Raw genomic sequence first — 19036 nt, 5'->3', positions numbered from 1 at the left:
ATTTATGAATTTTACTTTGCCAGTCTGAGTGAAAATACTATATTGTACTGTAGACATCTCACTTAGGTCTCAGTTAAACAATTGCTTAAGCGGATTCTTGAATGAGGTCTGTAATTAAGCTCTTGTGAAATGATGACCATGGAGTATAAGATGTATTTAAAGCTGAAATGAAAATTGAATGGGCTTTCCTCTTAGTTTACTCTTCAAGACAAAGTTTTTCCTCTTTGTTTAGATAGAGTTTCAATCATTTTGACTTTTCTCTGGCAGTCATAGTTTGTACAGATAAGTGGTGGACAAATACTGACATATATAGTACACAAATACTTCTTTAAAGTGTAACATTTTCTAGGGTGTGATTTTATTAGGTACAGATAAGAATTTAGAAAGAAATATATTAGCATGGAAAACCACATTCCCTACACGCTAGGAGTAAGCTGAAAACTATCCTGGAGTTGATGAATACTTCCAAAGGACCATGCTGTCAAAAAGCCCATTTTATTAGAAACAAAAGGCTTGTGATGGAAGACCAAAATCCTACACCTATGCACAGGGAAAACTACAATTGTCATTGGAAATGAGCAGAAGAAATCCAGGGTTATTGCTTGTAAGATCAAATCTGTGGATGTAACTCAGTTAATATGGTGATGCCATTGACTGTTGTGGTGGGCTGACTCTGCCAGCTGAGCACCCGCACAGGTGCTCACTCCATCCTCCCTTACCAGCAGGAAGGGTGAGAGTAGGAAAAGCAAGAAAACTTCTGAGTCAAGTAAACAGAGCTTAAGTGAAAGAAACAAGAAAAATGCAAATGATATAAATTCAATTACTCTCTGCCTCTGTGGTGGATTTGCACTAATTGACATTTGGTGAGGAGGGAAGAAGCCACCCACAAAAATGATTTTTCTGGAAGGGGCTGCTAAGAGCTTCTTCTGTGCCTACCAAAAACCAATAGTTGGCTAGCTCTGAGAATTGACAACCTACTGAATGATTTAGAAGCTGTGTCCACCTCTGTGAGATTCACATTTTAAAGATGGGCAAGCCTGGGAAACCTCTCTTGGCTTCCAGCTTTTGAAGAGGGCACTGGTTGGATCAGCCCCATGCGGCCCAGCCAAGATTTTCGGCCCCCTGAGGGGTGGTGAGTGGGCTGCTGAGCCCCTCACTGGGGAGTCCACTGGGTCCTGTCCCACTGGGTGGCTGGGCTCACTTCCCAGTGGGGCCAGGCTCCTTCCTAGCAGAGCCCTCAGGTTTTTTTCCAGCGACACTGCTAGCCCATGCCACCCAGGGCTGTATTTGCACTGGGAACAGCCATGTGGCCAGGACCAACGGCACGAGCGGCCCTGTGGTCAGCACTGGGGATGGCCCTGAGGCCAGGAGCGGCCAGGGGCCAGGAGTGGCCACTGCCATTTCATACTGGGAGCAGCCACGTGGCTGGGACTGCATGGCTGAAATCAGCACAACCAGGCCAGCGGCAAGTGGCCGTGGCTGCTTTGGCATGGCTCACAATGAACTTTGTTTAGCTGCTTTTAGCCAGCCATGCTGCGGACAGAAGGACAGAAATGGCAGCAGCAGCTTTCCTTGTTTTTGGCGCTCCACATAAAGAAAAGCGCTGAGTGGATCTGGCAGCCGGAATGCCTTGCAAGGTGTCGGCAGAGACTGCGTGACCAGCAGCAACAGACACAGCAAGTGAACTCCCTGATGCATAGCCTGGGTGAGATCAACCTTTCAGTGCTGCAGAACTGTGTAAAAACTGTTTCAATTGATAAAGCTTGAGAACAAATGAACCTACGAACACCAATTCTCTCCCAAATCAGGAAAAGGAAAGGGTGAAGACACGTAAGGAAAAAAACATGGGACACTGAGGTCAGTAAAGGAGTCAAATTCTAGTCAGGAGGGGATTGAGGAGATGCCTTGGTCTTGGGCTGAAATTCTCTTTGTAAGGCTATGGTGAAGATATATTTTTGACATATCACACTTCATTTTTTACCTGTAATTCATTAAAGACATGGGGGGATGCAGCATTCACCTGCAGCCCATGAGGAAAGGGCACTTGTGCTGGAGTATGTGCATGCTAAAAAGCTGTAATCTAATGAGAAGCTTGAACAGAGAGAGAAGAGAAACTCTGCCCCAGGGATAAGAAGAAGATAGAAGAAGAAGATTCCAAAGATAAAAGAAGAGAACTTTTGGGTTTTTTATGCTAGAACAGCTCATTCTTAATACCCCATAGCTGACATGGCCCATGAAAGCAGCTTTGGGAAAGCTGCAAGGCTTAGGAGGAACTTTTACACTCTGAACAGATTTTCCTTTCCTGAGCGGCTGATTCATTGTGACACTGAAGCCACAAGAGAAGCGTTTCTTGTGTTCTTCTGTGGAGAAGTCTCCATGGCATGGCGAGAGAAACTCCTCTCCCTACAAGAGCTGATGAAAGACTATTGTAGAGGCGGTAACTGATTGAAAATCCCAGGTTTTATCTCTACATTGTCAGAGGGAAGGAAAAGAGATCATGGGAAGGGGAGGAGAAGTGTTCAGAAGGTTCTATTCTGATTTTTATTATTATTTTAGTTCTGTTAATAAAGTTTTCTCTATACCTTTTAAATTTTGATCCTGCTTTACCCTCCTCCTAATTCATATCTCACAGCAAGAAATGAGTACATACTTCTAGTAGGTGTACTGGTGATTTTAGCCAGCGCTAAACCCACCACATTATTTGGTGCATTGGCTGGAAAACTCAAATTGGCAAACCCAAACCACTACAGACTCCCACAACCAGGCTCCAAGCAACTTAGAAGACAAACCCACACCTCCTTTCTCCACTATGTAATTTCAATTGTGGAGCACAGTGGTGTGGAATATTTCTTTGCCCACTTTTGGTCAGATGTCCCATTCGTATCCCTTCCTAATTCCTTGTTGCATCCTTTGCTGAGGTGGGTGGGGTGTGTCAGAGTGAGAAAATGTCAAAGCATTCACCCTGTGTAAGCACTGTTCAGCACCAATCAAAACACTGGTGTTTTACTAATGCTGTTTTAGCCACAAATACAAAACACAGCACCAGATGCTAAGAAGAAAGCTACCCCCACCCCAGCCAGACCCAGCACACCTGTATGGGCCAACAGACTTCATGTTAATGACTTCATGGTAATGACACAGGCCTCAGGATGTGTCAGGATTTATACACACACATACATGCACACACTTGCACCTAATTACAAGCCATTGTTCTCTACAGAGTGAAGTATCTATGATCATAAACAAAATAACCTTAGGACAAAAGGCAATGTGGTGGAGTAGGATGACAACAGGAATCTTGACTGTATGGACAAAGGGTGATAGCAATGCTCAGGGCTGAAGTAAGTCCTAACCCATCATGGCCATCAGGGTTTCTTCTTCCTCACATGCTCATTTTTACAGCCCTTTGGAACTGAACTGTGCCGATAAATGGTGCAGGTGTGCTGGGGGGTCAGACAGCTGGGAATGACTAAAGGTCTGCGGTAGAGGTGACCAAGCTGCTGGGGGCCTGGGGCATCTGCCAGGCCTGTCTGTCACCCTGGACTGTGGGTTGGGAGATCCTGCCAGGCTCTTACAGTGGCCCTGCTAGCTCCCTGCCACCCTAGAGGAGGAGAAGGGACTATCACAACAGCTGCAGGTCACAGGCTGCAGATGTTGGCACCCACAGCGTAGCACAGGCAGGGAACAATGATGAGGATGGAACTGAAATTCAGCTGCTGAGCAGACGGAGGGGTACCAGCAAGGCTCCTGGCAGGTCATGCACAATGGTGTGCCTTTGTCAGCCTGGCACAACTGCAGGTCTTCACTGTGCTGGAGATGGCCTGGAGGTGACTGAGCTTCTTGGTGCCCACAGGACCCCATCAGTAAAAACTAGCTGGAACTCAAGAACCTCACTCTGTAATTTGATTAAAACAAATTGCTGACATGCCCAGTGTTGCAGAAGGAAGCAGTCACCAGTCCGATTTGGTGGTGGGTTTAATCCTGCTAGAGCAATAGTGCAGGACATAATGAAATGACACCTGGAATACTTCAATGTCAGTAGAAATGCTGATACACCCTGCCCATCATCAGGTCCAACCTTCCTCCTGTGCCTCAGACACAAATACATACACAAAGTAACTATACAAAAGCCATGTTATACGCACAGAAAATACAATTTTCTCTCAAGTATCCAAAACCATACTTAACAAGAAGATTATTATAGCACAAACCAGAGCAAGTAAATGGGTTCAGATGTGCCTGGAAAAAAGTGTGCCAGACTGGCCATGCAGGTTTCCTGCACCAAGTGGGTAGAATATTGTGAAGAGCATCCTCATCACCAGCTCAGTTTTCCATTGGTAAGGATAATAGGGAAGAATGCTTTGGACTCAGCAGCTGTTCACTGCACAGACAATTCATTCCCTGTTCAAAGCAGGACATCTGCAGCCCTGATGTAGCAGTGGGGACAGGAAAAGATCTGCTTCTATAGCATATTATATCTATATCCCAGTGTCATGGGGCTGAGAAGTATGAACTCTTCACTTCATCTGGCACCACACGTACCCTTCACATGTCTCCACAGCTGGTGAAGACAGACAGGAACACAAATGTGCTAAATTTACCTTGCTGGCAGCACATGAGCAGTACTCAGCACTGCAGCGTAGAAATGTGAGCTGGACACAGCGGGGGAGCTAAACCAGAAAACCTGGGTCTGTAAAGACTGCAGGCAACTTGGAAAGGAACTATTAAGAAAATTTTAATTCCTATATTCTCTTCTAAATGGATGCATATGGGGCAGGAACTGAAATATTTCAGAACCACTTACGTAAATCTAAATACCTCCCAGGTTGGGATTTATCTCACATATAATATACCTTTATACTCTTTCAAGAAAACAGTGCAAGTGAAGAATCCTGACAGGAACCTATTTTTTTCCTAGCTATATTAGTATCCTATGTGACTGCCTGGCTGAGTTTAGGGGATGTGGATCTTATCCTTACTGACTTCCCTTTACAACTTCTACAGTTCGAATTGTGGTACTTGGTACTTTCAACTGAAAATTTTGCATTTAAAACAACAAAAATCAGCAGTGAAAAAATAGTATATGTTCTGATCCTGGGAATAGAATTGTTTGTATTATCACTGAGGCAGTAAAATTTGTATACTGCTTCTTACACACAAGAACTTCACTTCCATCTACATGTACCCCACATTCTGCTGCTGTGTAAAAGCAAGTCTGTCTCAATCTTCTTTTCCTTTTTTTAATGTATGTTTAAAACTTATATTTCAGAAGTCTCTTCCTATTACAACAGAAATTTCACACAACTGCAGTACAGAGTATCACCCAGATATGTGTTTACATGAAGAAATAAAAAAGGTTTACAGACTATGACATATACAATTAAAAAAGCTGTCATGGGCATAAATGTAATCTGGATTAATAACCCTACTTTAATGCCAAATTTTAAGTTTCTACCATCCTCCAATAAAACAGCTGCAATGATTTATAAAAAATCATAAATAATGTTTAAAGTAGAACAAATGCATCATAACTTGTTCTATGATCTGCTTATGACCTACTAATTTATTTGCTATTTTTTTAAAAAAAAGTAACACCATTAGATTATATTGGGAAAAATCTACAAAACCTTGAGAAAGTTTTAAATATAAGAAAATCTCTATAATGTAAATGAACTGACAGCATTACCTTTAGGTGCTTCTACTGATTATGACTAAAGTTATGTTCAGTGCTAGATTTCAAAGAAAATAATTATGATCCATGAGAAAATCTGCATATATCTAATAGCTGTCAATCCGAATGGTGAAAAACAGAGAGAAAAATATAAATTATCCCGAACACCTTCTCCTAAAAAACCACAGCCATTACAGCATTGTCACCTCAGCCTACAAAGAATCCTTTAGCTCAAGAAATTAAGCACAAGAGCAGTAAGAAGCACATACAGATTAACTTGTTTCCTATGCTTCTTGTTTCATTATGCAAGACTCACTGCCAGTTTCTGTTACCCTTTTTCCTCCAGTTTCTTCAACTTTTTCCTTCTGCAAGAAAAGAGGTGTATGAAGAAATAAATTTGAGGTGCTGATTCACCTGTATTTATTTCTGCCAAAGGTAAATGAAAAAAGCTTTGAAAACAATGAAAATGAGGATTGAATCACAAAGGAAGATGATAGAGTAGTTTCATGCTGGTAGAAAAATATGTGAAAAAACAGAATACAGAGAGATTAATCATTTGGGGCAAGGGTCCTCAGAAATAAGTGAATGCATCTTGCTTGTAAAGCTGACTGTAACTAGGAGATTCTCTGAGCTAAGTATGTAAAACGTATCAGCAATGAGGGCTGAAAAGACACCCTTACATTTTTCTCCACATTGAAGCATTCCCTGTGCTCCTCTGTCATCTAAGAACTAAGCCCAGGCTGGTACCAGAATCATTATCTCTCATCTACCAAGCAACACTCTCTAAATATGCTAACATACAGGGGCAGCACTCCTATGCAGTGACAACTTCCCACTTCTCCACTGCTGAAAGATAGCTCCTCCTATACACTTCATCCCCAGAGAGCTTGCCTTTGTACAAAAGTTAGATGTTTCAGTACTTCAAAAGAGTAGTCTGACATTAGCAGAAGTGTCACATTGTGGCAGAGCTATTTTTGCACTACCTACACTAGGACTGTCTCCTGGCATCAGCAGATCTGATGAAGAGCTGCTGAACATGACTATATTTGGGTAAAATAAAAAAAAAACAAACAAGTATATTAGGGTAAAGTGATACAGGATAGATTGGGTGCCCTGTACGAAAACAATTAATCCCTATAAGGAACACTTTAAGAATTAAAATGCTGAAAGAAATTATTAAAATGTAATGCAAACATGTAGGGCAAAAAATGTATGTAAGACTAACACAAATAGGTCCAGTTTAAGTTAGAATGACTAAGGTGTGAGAAAAGTTGCTAAAGTAATGACACAAGTATCAGCAAACTAAAATATAAAAATGTGTGGAAGTAAAACATGAATAATGGTTAAAATAATTGCTTCAATACCCAGTAATAGCTCAGGTAAGGATGCTGGTATTATGCCAAAAGTGTTAGTAAAAAAGTTCATTGTGATCATGTATCTAGTAATTAATTTCCAAACTGAGATGATGGCATGGGACAGAATAAGAAATCAATAGTTTAACTATTTTAAGAAGCAACTGAACTTTGAATCAGAAAGTACTCATGGAAATAAACCATAACCAGATAAGGAACTCTGAAACAATTTCTGAATGAGTAGTGATTTTCTCCAGTCCTGGAGAATGGGGAGATGCTCTACAGAAGTAGAGAAGTGCAGAAACACGAAGAAGCTCTGAAGGAATTACATATTCATTCCCTAATGTCAGTGTCAGAGGTATGATAAGAAAATAATCACTTTTTGAAATTATAAAACCAAGGTAATAAAAAGGATTCCAAACGGACTTCCAAGAAGCCTAACTGAAAGGCCCTGTCCTAAGCACACAGATGTCCTAAGTGTGGATGATGGTCTATGTTTTTTGGTTGCCCAGAATCACAGAGTTTTCCAGACTTCTGCTACACTCCAGCCTCTCAATCCTCACCTTAAAAGTCGTTTGCAACAAAAGGGATTCTCACTGACTCCATCTCCCCTTTTGACGATCAGTAATTAAATAAATGCTCTGGTCAGACCTTTCCAGTTGTACCACAGGCTGCACGCCTGACAAAACCTCTAAAGCTACTGTCTAAGCAAAAAGGTTAACATGCTTCTTATATGACCTGCATAGAGTTTAATTTGTAACTCACTAAGAACACAAAACATGGACATCCATCATGACTTGGTTCTCAAGCCCTTCCTGGGAACAGCCAGTTACAGGAACACCAGATAGACTATTTTGTTGACAGAATTCACTATTAATAGATAATGGAGAAGACTAAGTACTCAGTTTATAAAAAAATATTGCTGCCAACAGGTTGCAGCACAATGAAGATACTGTGTCAGAACACAGTTACTGCACACAGTCCTTTGAAAAAAACAGACTAGTACCCTATGACTAACAAAAGCTGCTTGCATTTATTTTTATTTTTATTCACTTATATCCTTGGAGTGGCTTTTATTCAGTTAATTTCTCTAGAAAGAAAAAAAAAAAAAAAGCTTAGTAACTATGAATTGGAATTGCTCTAGAAATATTACCATACACTTTCTTAGAATTATCTAATAATAATACCCTGTACATTATGTGAGTCACCAACTAGTATTTAAAAAGAATGCATCATAAGAAAAATGTCTTTTGACAAAGAGATTGCTTAAGCAATTGAATATTTTAAAAGAATTAACAGAATAAATGAACTATTATGATCAAATGTGATTCATGTTTTTTTTGAAGACTAAGAAAACAAATTAAATATTAAGTCTGTTTTAACCAACAGACTTGAAGATTTATGTTGAAATCTAATACAAATTCTACACATTATAATCTGGAGACCTAAGCAACAGTTTGTTTACAGTATAAAGCACAAATAAAAGGCTACTAAATCATAATTTACGAAAGAAGTTACATACTTTACACATGTAGAGAAAAAAAAAGATTAAAACCTGCACAGGCAATTCTTTCTTTTCTTATTGTGTTTTTATCACTAAATTTTATCATTTCTTAAAGACAAATATATTTTCATTATTGTAGATTATTGAGTTCCCTATTTAGCTTTATGGTTAATTCTGTAATTATAAATATTTTTAGCTCTTTGTTGGCATAATAAATGTGCTATCCAAATAGTAATTTTCTGTTTCTCTGGGGATTAGTTAATACTTGCAATACTTGTGCTTGCAAAGGCAGTTGTTACTTATTAATTTAGAAGAGTAATTTAAAATAGTATAAGCATCTTTATACTTCTAGGACATCAAATGGAGTAATCTGACCTTAAATAAATCAACTCTTAGGTAATTTAGAGATGTCAAATTACTGTCTCCAGTAAGCCTCAGCAAATCATACTTCACTATGAGAAGAATTTTCACATGCTTCACATGCTTGTTTCAAAATCAACAAGTGGTAATTTCAAGCACAGTTTAACTACAAAAATGTGAAAATGAAATACTAGGTCACATTGAAAGCTCTGTGAAATTACCAATATGGATAAATATTTTGCCATAAACATCTTTAAAATAATAAACATAATCTGAGTTTCTACTGGTTTCTGTTCTTTGCTAATACTGCAAGCCTTGAAAACTTATTGATACTTTTGATCAGGCAACTTCTCTCTGCTTTTTCCTTTCTCCTTTTCCACCCCATACACAAGCATTTTATATGTTATTCTTAAAGGTGAATTGTTTCTTACCCTTTGAAAACTAGAAATAATTTTACAATAGCATAAACAAGAAAATATGCAGAAAGTAACATACATTTTGAAGTGTCAAATCACTGATGTTAGTTGACATTGCTCTCAGCCAGTCGGCACTCTCCTGGGCTGTATAAAACTGAAGTATCCCAGTACTAACTCCATCGAGTGCCAGCACTTCAAATGCATTAGATCTGCAGTAAGAAGAAATATATCCGTAAAGGAAGATATATCAGTTTTCTGAAACTGCCCAATATTTATCAGTGTTCAAGTGATATTTATGCCTTTTGACAAACTCCTGAGTGTTTAATTTGCCAATCAACTGAAAGGCAAGAATACCAAGGATAATAGGGCAGTACCAAGAGCAACAGATATAGTAAGTATTTTCTCTGTACCAATATATACATGTGCCGATGATCATCTACTTCTCCTGGGTATACATATGTTCATAATTACTAAACTTAAGGTAGTGTATTCAGGAAATATGCATTGGATCTTTTTGAAAAAAACAAACCAAACAAACAAACAAACAAATAGTGTTTTTTTAAACTAAAATGCCAATTTTATTAATTGAATTTTGACTTCATTTACTAGGAATGTATGAAGATTCAAAGCACTGTCTTCCCTAGCTTTCATTTGTTGGATTCCTAAACTTTCCTATGTAACATTCAAAGTAATGCTTACTTCAAGGACTTTTATATCATAAGACTTTGAAAAATATTCTTTGAAATTTCTTCAAAAATTTTCCTTAGCCTTCTCAAAACACCACTGGCACAGGCTAATGTCTGTCCAATTGCACTTTATAACTTTTAATCAACTTTTATGTGTTTATAGCAACTTTATTCTGCAAATGCCAATGCTTTCCTTTCCTTACTATCTGCAGTAAATTAGGCACTGTGTATGTACCTCTGAAATCCCTTGCATTTGAATGCTGGTGGGATATGCTTTTTTAATTTAAGATTTTCCAATAGGAACAAAAAAAAATCTCATTAAGTAGAAGTACAAAAGTACACTGATCTAAATTTTAAAAAAGTGACATATAATACTTGCAGTAACTAAACTTGAGAAATATATCCAGATTATTTAAATGCCTATGATAGCCAGGAGAATTAGATTTTAGTTATATACTATTGTGAAAGAACAATTATAATTATCTCAGTGATTGTGCATAAGTTTGTTTTGTATATAATAGAGACAGTATCACTGCTACCTTCTACATTTGTAAATTATGTATTTATACTTATATGCTATATTGCTCAATTTTTGGTACCAACCTAGAAGAAAGCCAACTACTGAATCAGAATACTGCTCTATGAAGTTGCTGAATCTTCCTGGGGTTCTCTGATGTAAGGTGAAGACCTCTACTGCTTAATTGATGATATGTCAACATTGAAAATTACATATTTACTGCCATTAATGGGCAGTTATTCATTCCTGATTTACCAAAAAAGTTATTAACCTAACCTTTGCCATTTATAGGGAGTTTGATGGTGAACATGAATACTGAACTCTGCATACTTGCCAGAGTAGGTAATATAAACTACCCATCATACACAATAAGACAAAGTATCTGAATAGATAAGTATGAGCTGCTTTGCTTTTCAAGGAGTTGTAAAGCATTATATCTGCTGTTTTCAAAAATTAAGATGCTTGGCCTGGAGACTTAGATATGTATCAGCTGATTGCCTGTTTTTGTTTCATGACTGAATAATCACAGTAACTACTAAAATTTGATGGCAATGGCACAGTTCTGTGTCATTTTCATTTCAGTAATATCTTTCACCTCTTCAGAAAGAAAGAAAAGATAAAATAAAATCCTTTTATTGCCTTCAAGTAAACTGAGTAAAATAATCACCTCCCAAGCATATTGTTCTTTTTACCTAGGGTTCTAACAAAGATCACAACAGTGCTGTAACTTATGGTATGATCACTTCAACATCTCACTGAGACAGTGAGAATCTGTCAGCCCTTATGCATTGATACACATTGCCTGGAAGCAGACCTAATTTAATTCTGTGAGGAGAACCATTCCCAGTGCCCAGCTTAGATACCCCATTAAAATATCAAAGCTAAGATGCTAGGATCCTTACACAGCAAGAAGACTGTCCAGAGCATTCAAGAGAGGCAAGCAACAGTATGTGCTCCATGGAACCACGGGATGTCTAGATAGTAACTCAGCTTCAGCAGACACACAAAGACTTGAATGCCTTATCCCAGTGGCAGGAAGTTACCTAAGTGGCTGATGAAAGATCACAGAAGGGAACTCCTTGGCTAACAACTGATGCAACCAAAACAGGCAATCAAAATTTAAAAAAAAAATAAATTTTATTATAAAAATTACCAAATATTTTATCATTTGAAACATGATGCTGGTGATAGAGTGAATTACACTAAAACCCCTGTTCTTTATCTTATTAAAACATGGCAATCAATTACAGACAGTTAATAATATTCAATATTCATCTAGAGATCTAACACTTCACTAACAGAATTTTTGCACAGAATCAAATAGGGTGTGAAAGGTCCTGCAAATCCTCTACTCCAGCCTCCTCACTAACTTTCTTGAAATACAAATCTTTCCCACAGGAGGACCAAAACTGGACACAGAGGGAGCTATCTCAGGTGTGCCCTCAGGAATGCAAGTAGATGAGAATAGCTGAAACAACCATTTCCCTTGCCTTGTTGACTATGTTATTGCTAACACAGTCCCTTATATGGGACTTCATCACCAGACCTGTGCTCAGCTGATTCCTGCTCAGAGGGGAGACTGCCATGATCCCCCAAAGCCCTTTCTGAAGCTTGTTTCCTTGCTCCAGCACACTGACACCAGGATGTCTTTTCTCAGAGCTCAGGCTGGTTCAAGGCTTCTGATGTGCCAGTGGTGGTCACATTACCAGGCACATGAGACTGAGACCTATGGGGCACTGCTGTCCCCACTGTGCTGACTTGGCAGGAAGATGGTTGGGCCAGAAAGCAGTTCAGTGTAAATGACATAAGATAAAAAACAGGCAGGGTTTTCAAAGTTTATATATGCCAGTCATGAAGTCTATGGTAGTAACACAGTGTTTTTGCCCTGAAACTTAATAAACTATGATTGTTTTTTGCTTTCAGTTACAAAAATTTCACTCTGAAGATCCCATAATATATTGATATTGTTCCATGTACCACACTGTGTTCTGAAAACCATAGTGTACAGAATGCTACATGTAAAAACAGATATCCTAACTAAAAATAAAAGCTTAACAAAATAAATCCTAAGGCTTTTGTTTTAAGTTAAACAATCAAAGCATGCACCAAGATGGCACAGGAATCCACGAGAAAATAAATCCTACAGGATTAAATTACATACACTTCTTTCTGCCATTTCCTCAAAACAGAGAGAAGAAAAAAAGACACAACAAAGCACTATTGCTGTTAGCTGTCAAGGAGGAGCTTTTCATTTAATACCAAATAGTAAGTTTGAAAGGTTTCAAGATGCTATAAAGTTGCTGTAGGCTTTTTATTTTCTTTGCTGGTTTGGATTTTTTGGTTTTGTTTTGGTTTTTGGGTTTTTTTCTGAGGCCCTAAGATAATTTTAAAACACAGAGGAAATTGCTACATCTTCCACTACTGCAGTTATGCTACTGACTACTGCAACTAGGACAAGAAATGAATATTTTCATTTCCTAAATACTAGAAATTTGTGTTGCACTGCCATCATATTTCTTACCTTGCCATTTGTCTCCCTGTCTGTAACATTGTTTCCTTCAAGCATTTCTGCTAAGGAGCATGAAATACTCAGTATCTTTCTATCTGACTTTCATAGTGAAATGATGAACAGATCTGCATTCCTGGTCTCTTCTGGAGTTTGATTTATTTCTTTATTTAGGCATTAATTTCTTGTAATAAAATAAACACTACCTTTGTGAGTATGTCAGTCAAAATAACAGATGAGCATTGGTGGACTTTAGGTTCTCTTCTTGAAATTGACACCTTTAAACAAATATTATTAATTAATATTGAGGAAAATTTTCCATGCAAGCAGTTTGCTACTATAGAGGTGTTAAATCCAAAGATTTCTAAGATAAAAAGTATTTTCAGTGCCAGCTGAAATGGGAAAAGCTAAATTTTTGCTTTACTGGAGGTTAAGAATTCCAGCAAAGCATATTTTTATATTTTTTAGTATCTGTGGCATGTGAAACCATCTCTCTTAGACTTGTATAGATATTTTATTATATAGATATTTCTACAAAAATCTAGATGTAGGTTTGACAGCATCTCTTTTATCTTTACTACCATACTGATAACAGACAGACACATTTGATGAGCTTTGCATCTTTCCAGATCTTGAATCAGTATTCCCTCCTGTTTGTATGATTTTTTGATGTTTGAGTTAGTTTTCATTGCTTTTGTTACAACATTTTCTTGTGGCTTATTTATAGTACTACATGGCCTTCTTGCTAGAATGTCTACTTAAACTGAAGTTTTAAGGACTATGGGTAGATGGGAGTGGAAATTCTCCAAAAATAAAGGAACTCAAATAAGGATCTGAATTACTTAATCTCTTTGAAATGTCATGTTAGAAGTAATGGGATTTTGTATTGTAAATGTCACAAACCTCATATCTTACAAAATGTTTAAATGTGCACATATAACTGGACTATAAACAGAAACTTCATAGCTCAGAAGATCAAAGCATTAAACATAAACTTGGACTGCATTTTATGTTTGTGGTTTTTGGGTGAACATTTTGCTTCCAGTATTGTAACTTTTATTTTTATTACAGCAATCAAATAAGAACTGAAGTAATACAGACATTTATACTTCTACAGATATTTTCTAACTGAAGTGTCAAAACTATGGGGAAGCTCACTCAGGTTTTGTAACTCAGTGAGATTATGCAATTAATTCCTAGATGTTTTTCAAAATGGTTTATTCAATTTCTTAGTTCTCGATCTTTTTATCTAATTAAAGGCATTTTGTAAACTTACTGAAATGATAAATGGAAAATACCATTCTTCAGAAAAAAATCTGTTAAGAAACCTGTGACCGCATTAAAAAAAAAAATACACAATACTTTGGAGTAATTGCAATGGTCAGAATACCAAGAAACAGAAAATAACACTTAAGTCTAATTAAGTTTTTTTTTATAACTGGCATCATAGATACATGGGCTGATAGCTACTGGGCCTGAATTACTTTTATTCCACTCACTATTTCAGTCTTCTATATTCTAAATAATAATTTTTTTCTTCAGCCTCTAAACTCATAATGTTCAAGATGTTACAGCAATTCTACCTTTACTCAAAGCTCCAGTCAATATAATGTATAAAAATTATTATACATTACTATGAGTATCAGCTGTGAGGACTAAAAATAGTTATCTGCATATCAATTCCATAACAAAAATGAAAGACTACAGTGCATCAGCTGTGCTCTCCACCTTCTGAAAGACTACCGTCTTTACTTTTCTCTCTTAAAAAAACAAAAAACAACAAACAAAAAAAACCCCACCCCAAAATATAATATGAACCACAAACCCCTTTGGGTAAGAAAAACTTGTTTATATTATTTTTCTATTAAACTTACATCACATTTATTGACCAATTTAATTCTCAGCAGGAAAAAAATGTTTCTGTTGCCAACTACCAATTAAGAATATTCACAGCAATAGGATTATCACTACATTTTTATTACCTGACTTCTTACAGAGAAAAGTTACATTGATGGATTGGTGAGAAGTCTAGAATAATAGAAACCGTAGTGCTATATAATAAAGACAATCAAATAAACTATTTACTGAATTTCTAAGGAATTAAAAAAATTAATTAGCATGCTGCATATATAAATAGACTCCAATCATATCAACAATGTGAAATACACTAATTCAAGATGATTTCTGTAAATACAATGTTTAATTTTCCACTGAGAACAGGAATGACATCTACTATGTTTCTTATCTTTCCTTTAAAATATTCTGAGGAATTTTTGTTTTGCTTTTGTTTTGTAGTACTGATAAACATGCCCAGTGTGCAGTATTTTCAGCCATTCCTTTATATGGAAGGAAAATAATCTATCCCATTCTCTACTGTTTCTGTTAATACACATGGTGTTAACAGAATTTAAAATATATGAAAAAAATATTCTTGAGTCATTATGTTACAGTCTAAAGACTTCCTGTGAAAAATACAATAAAAAGTCAAGTGAAATGAAGAGCCAAAGACAACTACTTTCTCTTCACATGAACAATGAATATGAATTAAACACATATATGTGATCTTGGCCATCTCATGACACAGAAATATGCTGAAAGTATGCCTTTGTTTTTTGGAAAGGTTACTGGAAAACTCAACCATAGTACAGAAGAATTTAAACTTCTCAGTCTAACAGCAAAAGAAATTACAGCCTAATCTGATTAGATTAGCCTAGATTTGATCTAAGGCACACTAAAAGTGTACTACAGTCTAACAGACAACTCTATCTTTGTAAGGCATTTCTAATTAAAATATTAACTTTGAGCAAAATGCTGACATGCCATACTTTGTAATATTTTATATCTTTTCAAAATAAAGGAAACAGAAAGAAGGCCTTTAGTAAAATATCTGACTCTGCCCAACCTTACAAGAGACAGGTTTTTTCTTCCAAGTACTGTAAGTATGGTACTTACAGTACCAGGAAAAGAATGCTGAAAATATGAAACAATACTGAACATCAGGAAGTACTGTAAATCAGATGAGAGGAAATATCCATGCTGGTAGATGGTAGTTTAGCACATCAGAACAGCAAAAAGTAGTTGAATTTACAGGCACTATACACAGGCTAAACAATACTATGTATTTTTAAAAATCAGAGTACACTAACAAGAGTACGGTAAGTTCTGCCATAGACAACTGCAAGAATTCCACAGGTAAAAATATGTTTTTTACATTAGGAAAACAAAGGATTGAAGAAAGCAGAGTGTGCATTTCCTGTGAGTGGACAGACAATCTTTAATAACCTTTCAAAAGCCATAATGTGTTGCATAGTTAAAAAGTTATGTCAAAAGCCAATGGACTATAGGTAATCTTTGATAGAAAGAATTGTATTGACCTCTCTGAATTTAATTCAGGTAAGAAGTAGGGAAAAAGACTTTTCATACAGTTCATCTAGCTGAAGAGAAGGCAAACAGCTGTGTATGTGACACTATAGATGACAGTTACAATACTTCAACAACTGACTTAAAAAATAACCTGGCTGTTCTGATGCCAGAGCACCTTTGCAAGACTAACTGAAGTAACTTAGTGGAGAAAACATAATGGAGCATTGCAACAAAACAGTTATGAAAAAGAACATGCAGGAGACAAAACCTTACAAGTAAGGCAGACTCATGGACTCACACAGTGCAGAAAAAAACAGGCATGCTGTCAACCCATGTATGCAAGTAGGCTCCAAGTAAATATTCAGAGTATGGCAAAATTAGGAAATTGGTCAGAAGGGTTTGTGATCCGTTCAGGGGAATGAATTTGGACTCATGGCAAGGGCTTTATACTGATGGCTGCAACGTAAAAGGGAACAAAGTTGCGTGGATATGGTTGAAAGTGGGATTTTTACCTAGACTGATCAGAGGTTTCATTTAATGCAAAGCAGATATTTTATTTTAGAGAGCAATCACAGAAGAAAAATTTTGGACACTGCATATATGAACATGGGGAAATGCAAAAAAAGGATACAAGTTGGATAAGAGTGAAAATACATACATGCATTTCACAGTAAGAGCAGCCTGATGTCTCTCAGTCAAATAACAAACACCTTTAGTAAGAAAATGGGAAATGCCTCATCCACAATTAACTTCAAGGCAGTATCCCTTTAATGCTCATATAGCTGTTTTTGTTGGTTCACCAAAACAAACAAGGAGCACTTTGGAAGAAAAGTATCATGGGATGGTGCTGGCTTTATGGAATTATTTCATCTTCCATCAGAGTGTATACAACAATAATAAAAACCCACTAGTAATTAAGGAGTGGAATATAAACTAAATATATATGGGTGTGAAATATATCACAAGAGAATGTCTCTTCAAGACTAAGACCGAAAGCACCAAGTTCCTCAAATCTTACAAGAAAAATGTATCTATGATGGGCTGATCTTGTGCCAGCAGTCAAGCATCCTCACTGCCCAGTCCCCCAGCCCTCTCCAGAGGCATAGCAGAGAGAATATGAAGAACAAAAAACCTCATGAACACAAATAAAGGTAGTTTAATAAGAAAACGGAAGAGGGGAAAAACCCCAATGTAGAAGCTAGGGCCCGGCAGTCGGAAGATATCGGGATGTAACGGAATGATAGTCACCCCCCTCCTCTACAGTGTATGGTAATGACCCCTGTAATTAGCCAATAGCACCTAGCTGTGATGAAAGCTGATGGGAGTGTGAACCTAGGTTATAAAGTGTCAAATTCTCCGGCAATAAACGCCATTTCTGCCATACATCACATTGATGGTTGTGTGCAGGTTTAGACCGAGTGGCCTGAGCGCAGCCACCATGCTGCTCCTTGAACCAGGGTGTCTGCCTTGCTAGGTTACATAACAACAAAACAAGTGATGCAAAGGCAACTGCTCACTATCTCTCACAAGCAGAATGATGTCCTGTCAGTCTCTGAGAAATGGCTCTCTCCCCCCAAGCCCTCTCAGCTCAGTTTTTATTCCTGAGCAAAAACGTTACACAGCACAGAATATCCCTTTGGTCACTACGGGTCATTGATGCTGCTTGCACCTCCTCTCAACTTCTTGCCTACCCTGGGTCTATTTACTGTGTAGGAGCAGAACAAGAAAAAAGGAAAGCCTTGATGGTGTGCAAGCACTGGCAACAACCAAAATACTGGTGTGCTATTAATATTGCTTTAGTCACAAACCAAAACACAGCACTATATTGACAACTATAAAGAAGATAAGCTCCGTCTCAGCGAGACAGTACAATATCTGAAGGCGTTTTACTTCAAAGAATTCTCAAAATGAACATGGAACTCTTTTGGGAATTGGAATCCCTTGGGATTTCTTCATCTAATGTGTAAACTGCACAGCACAGGAGGGAAAGTGCTTTAAATTATTAGGGTGATAACTGAAGTCAGAGGTTTAAATGTTCTATCCTCTTCTGTTTATCCTTGAGATTCTAGAACACTGATGATAAATTGAAGCCTAAATGTGAACCCTGAGATTTATTTACTTAATTCAGAGAACGTCTAAGCCCTGAATGGTTGTAGGTCTGTGATAGATTGGACAAGGCTAGACATCATGAACTTGTCAGCTGAAGTAGGAAGAAAGTGGTGGAGGAAGAGATGAGACACTAAGTAAAAGAGTATTAAGTGTTCAAACAAAGTCTGTGGAAGAAGCTAAAACTTTTCTGGAGAATTTAATATTCACCTGTGATGCTTTAACACAAAGTCTGGAAGAGGAGCTGCCAACTGCCTTAGAATATGAATTGCTGTAAGTTAAAGCAGCATATCTGTCCTAATAGGAAAAAAATGCTTTTCAGGTCATTTTTAGGAAAAATCAAGCATACATCAAGAAAGGTATTCAGATGAATTTCTGGTACCTTCTCATAGCAGGTGACCTGTATATTGATTCTTCAACAGAGATTCCAATTATCTCATTAATATGTAAATATAGAGCAACCCATAAAGACCATGAAAAACAATGACAGTGAATGAACCCCTGTTCTGATAACTATGGAGAACTGTGGACTGCTTGGACTAAAACTACCGGTAG

The 19036-nt window shown here is 37.3% G+C and overlaps 1 protein-coding gene across 1 annotated transcript in view; it reads right to left on the bottom strand.

Moving 5' to 3' along the window:
- SNTG2 (syntrophin gamma 2) overlaps positions 1-19036 on the bottom strand; it is a 208690-nt gene that overhangs the window by 48300 nt on the left and 141354 nt on the right. Inside the window, exon 11 of the mRNA XM_033512933.1 lies at positions 9383-9512. Coding sequence (XP_033368824.1) covers positions 9383-9512 — 130 coding nt within the window. The remainder of the gene's footprint in view (positions 1-9382; positions 9513-19036) is intronic.

This window comes from Parus major, chromosome 3 (assembly GCF_001522545.3).
Source record: "Parus major isolate Abel chromosome 3, Parus_major1.1, whole genome shotgun sequence".
In the NCBI taxonomy this organism is placed as follows: Eukaryota; Metazoa; Chordata; class Aves; order Passeriformes; family Paridae; genus Parus; species Parus major.
Note: the sequence above shows the minus strand (reverse complement) of the source record. Positions and strands in the feature narration are given on the sequence as shown.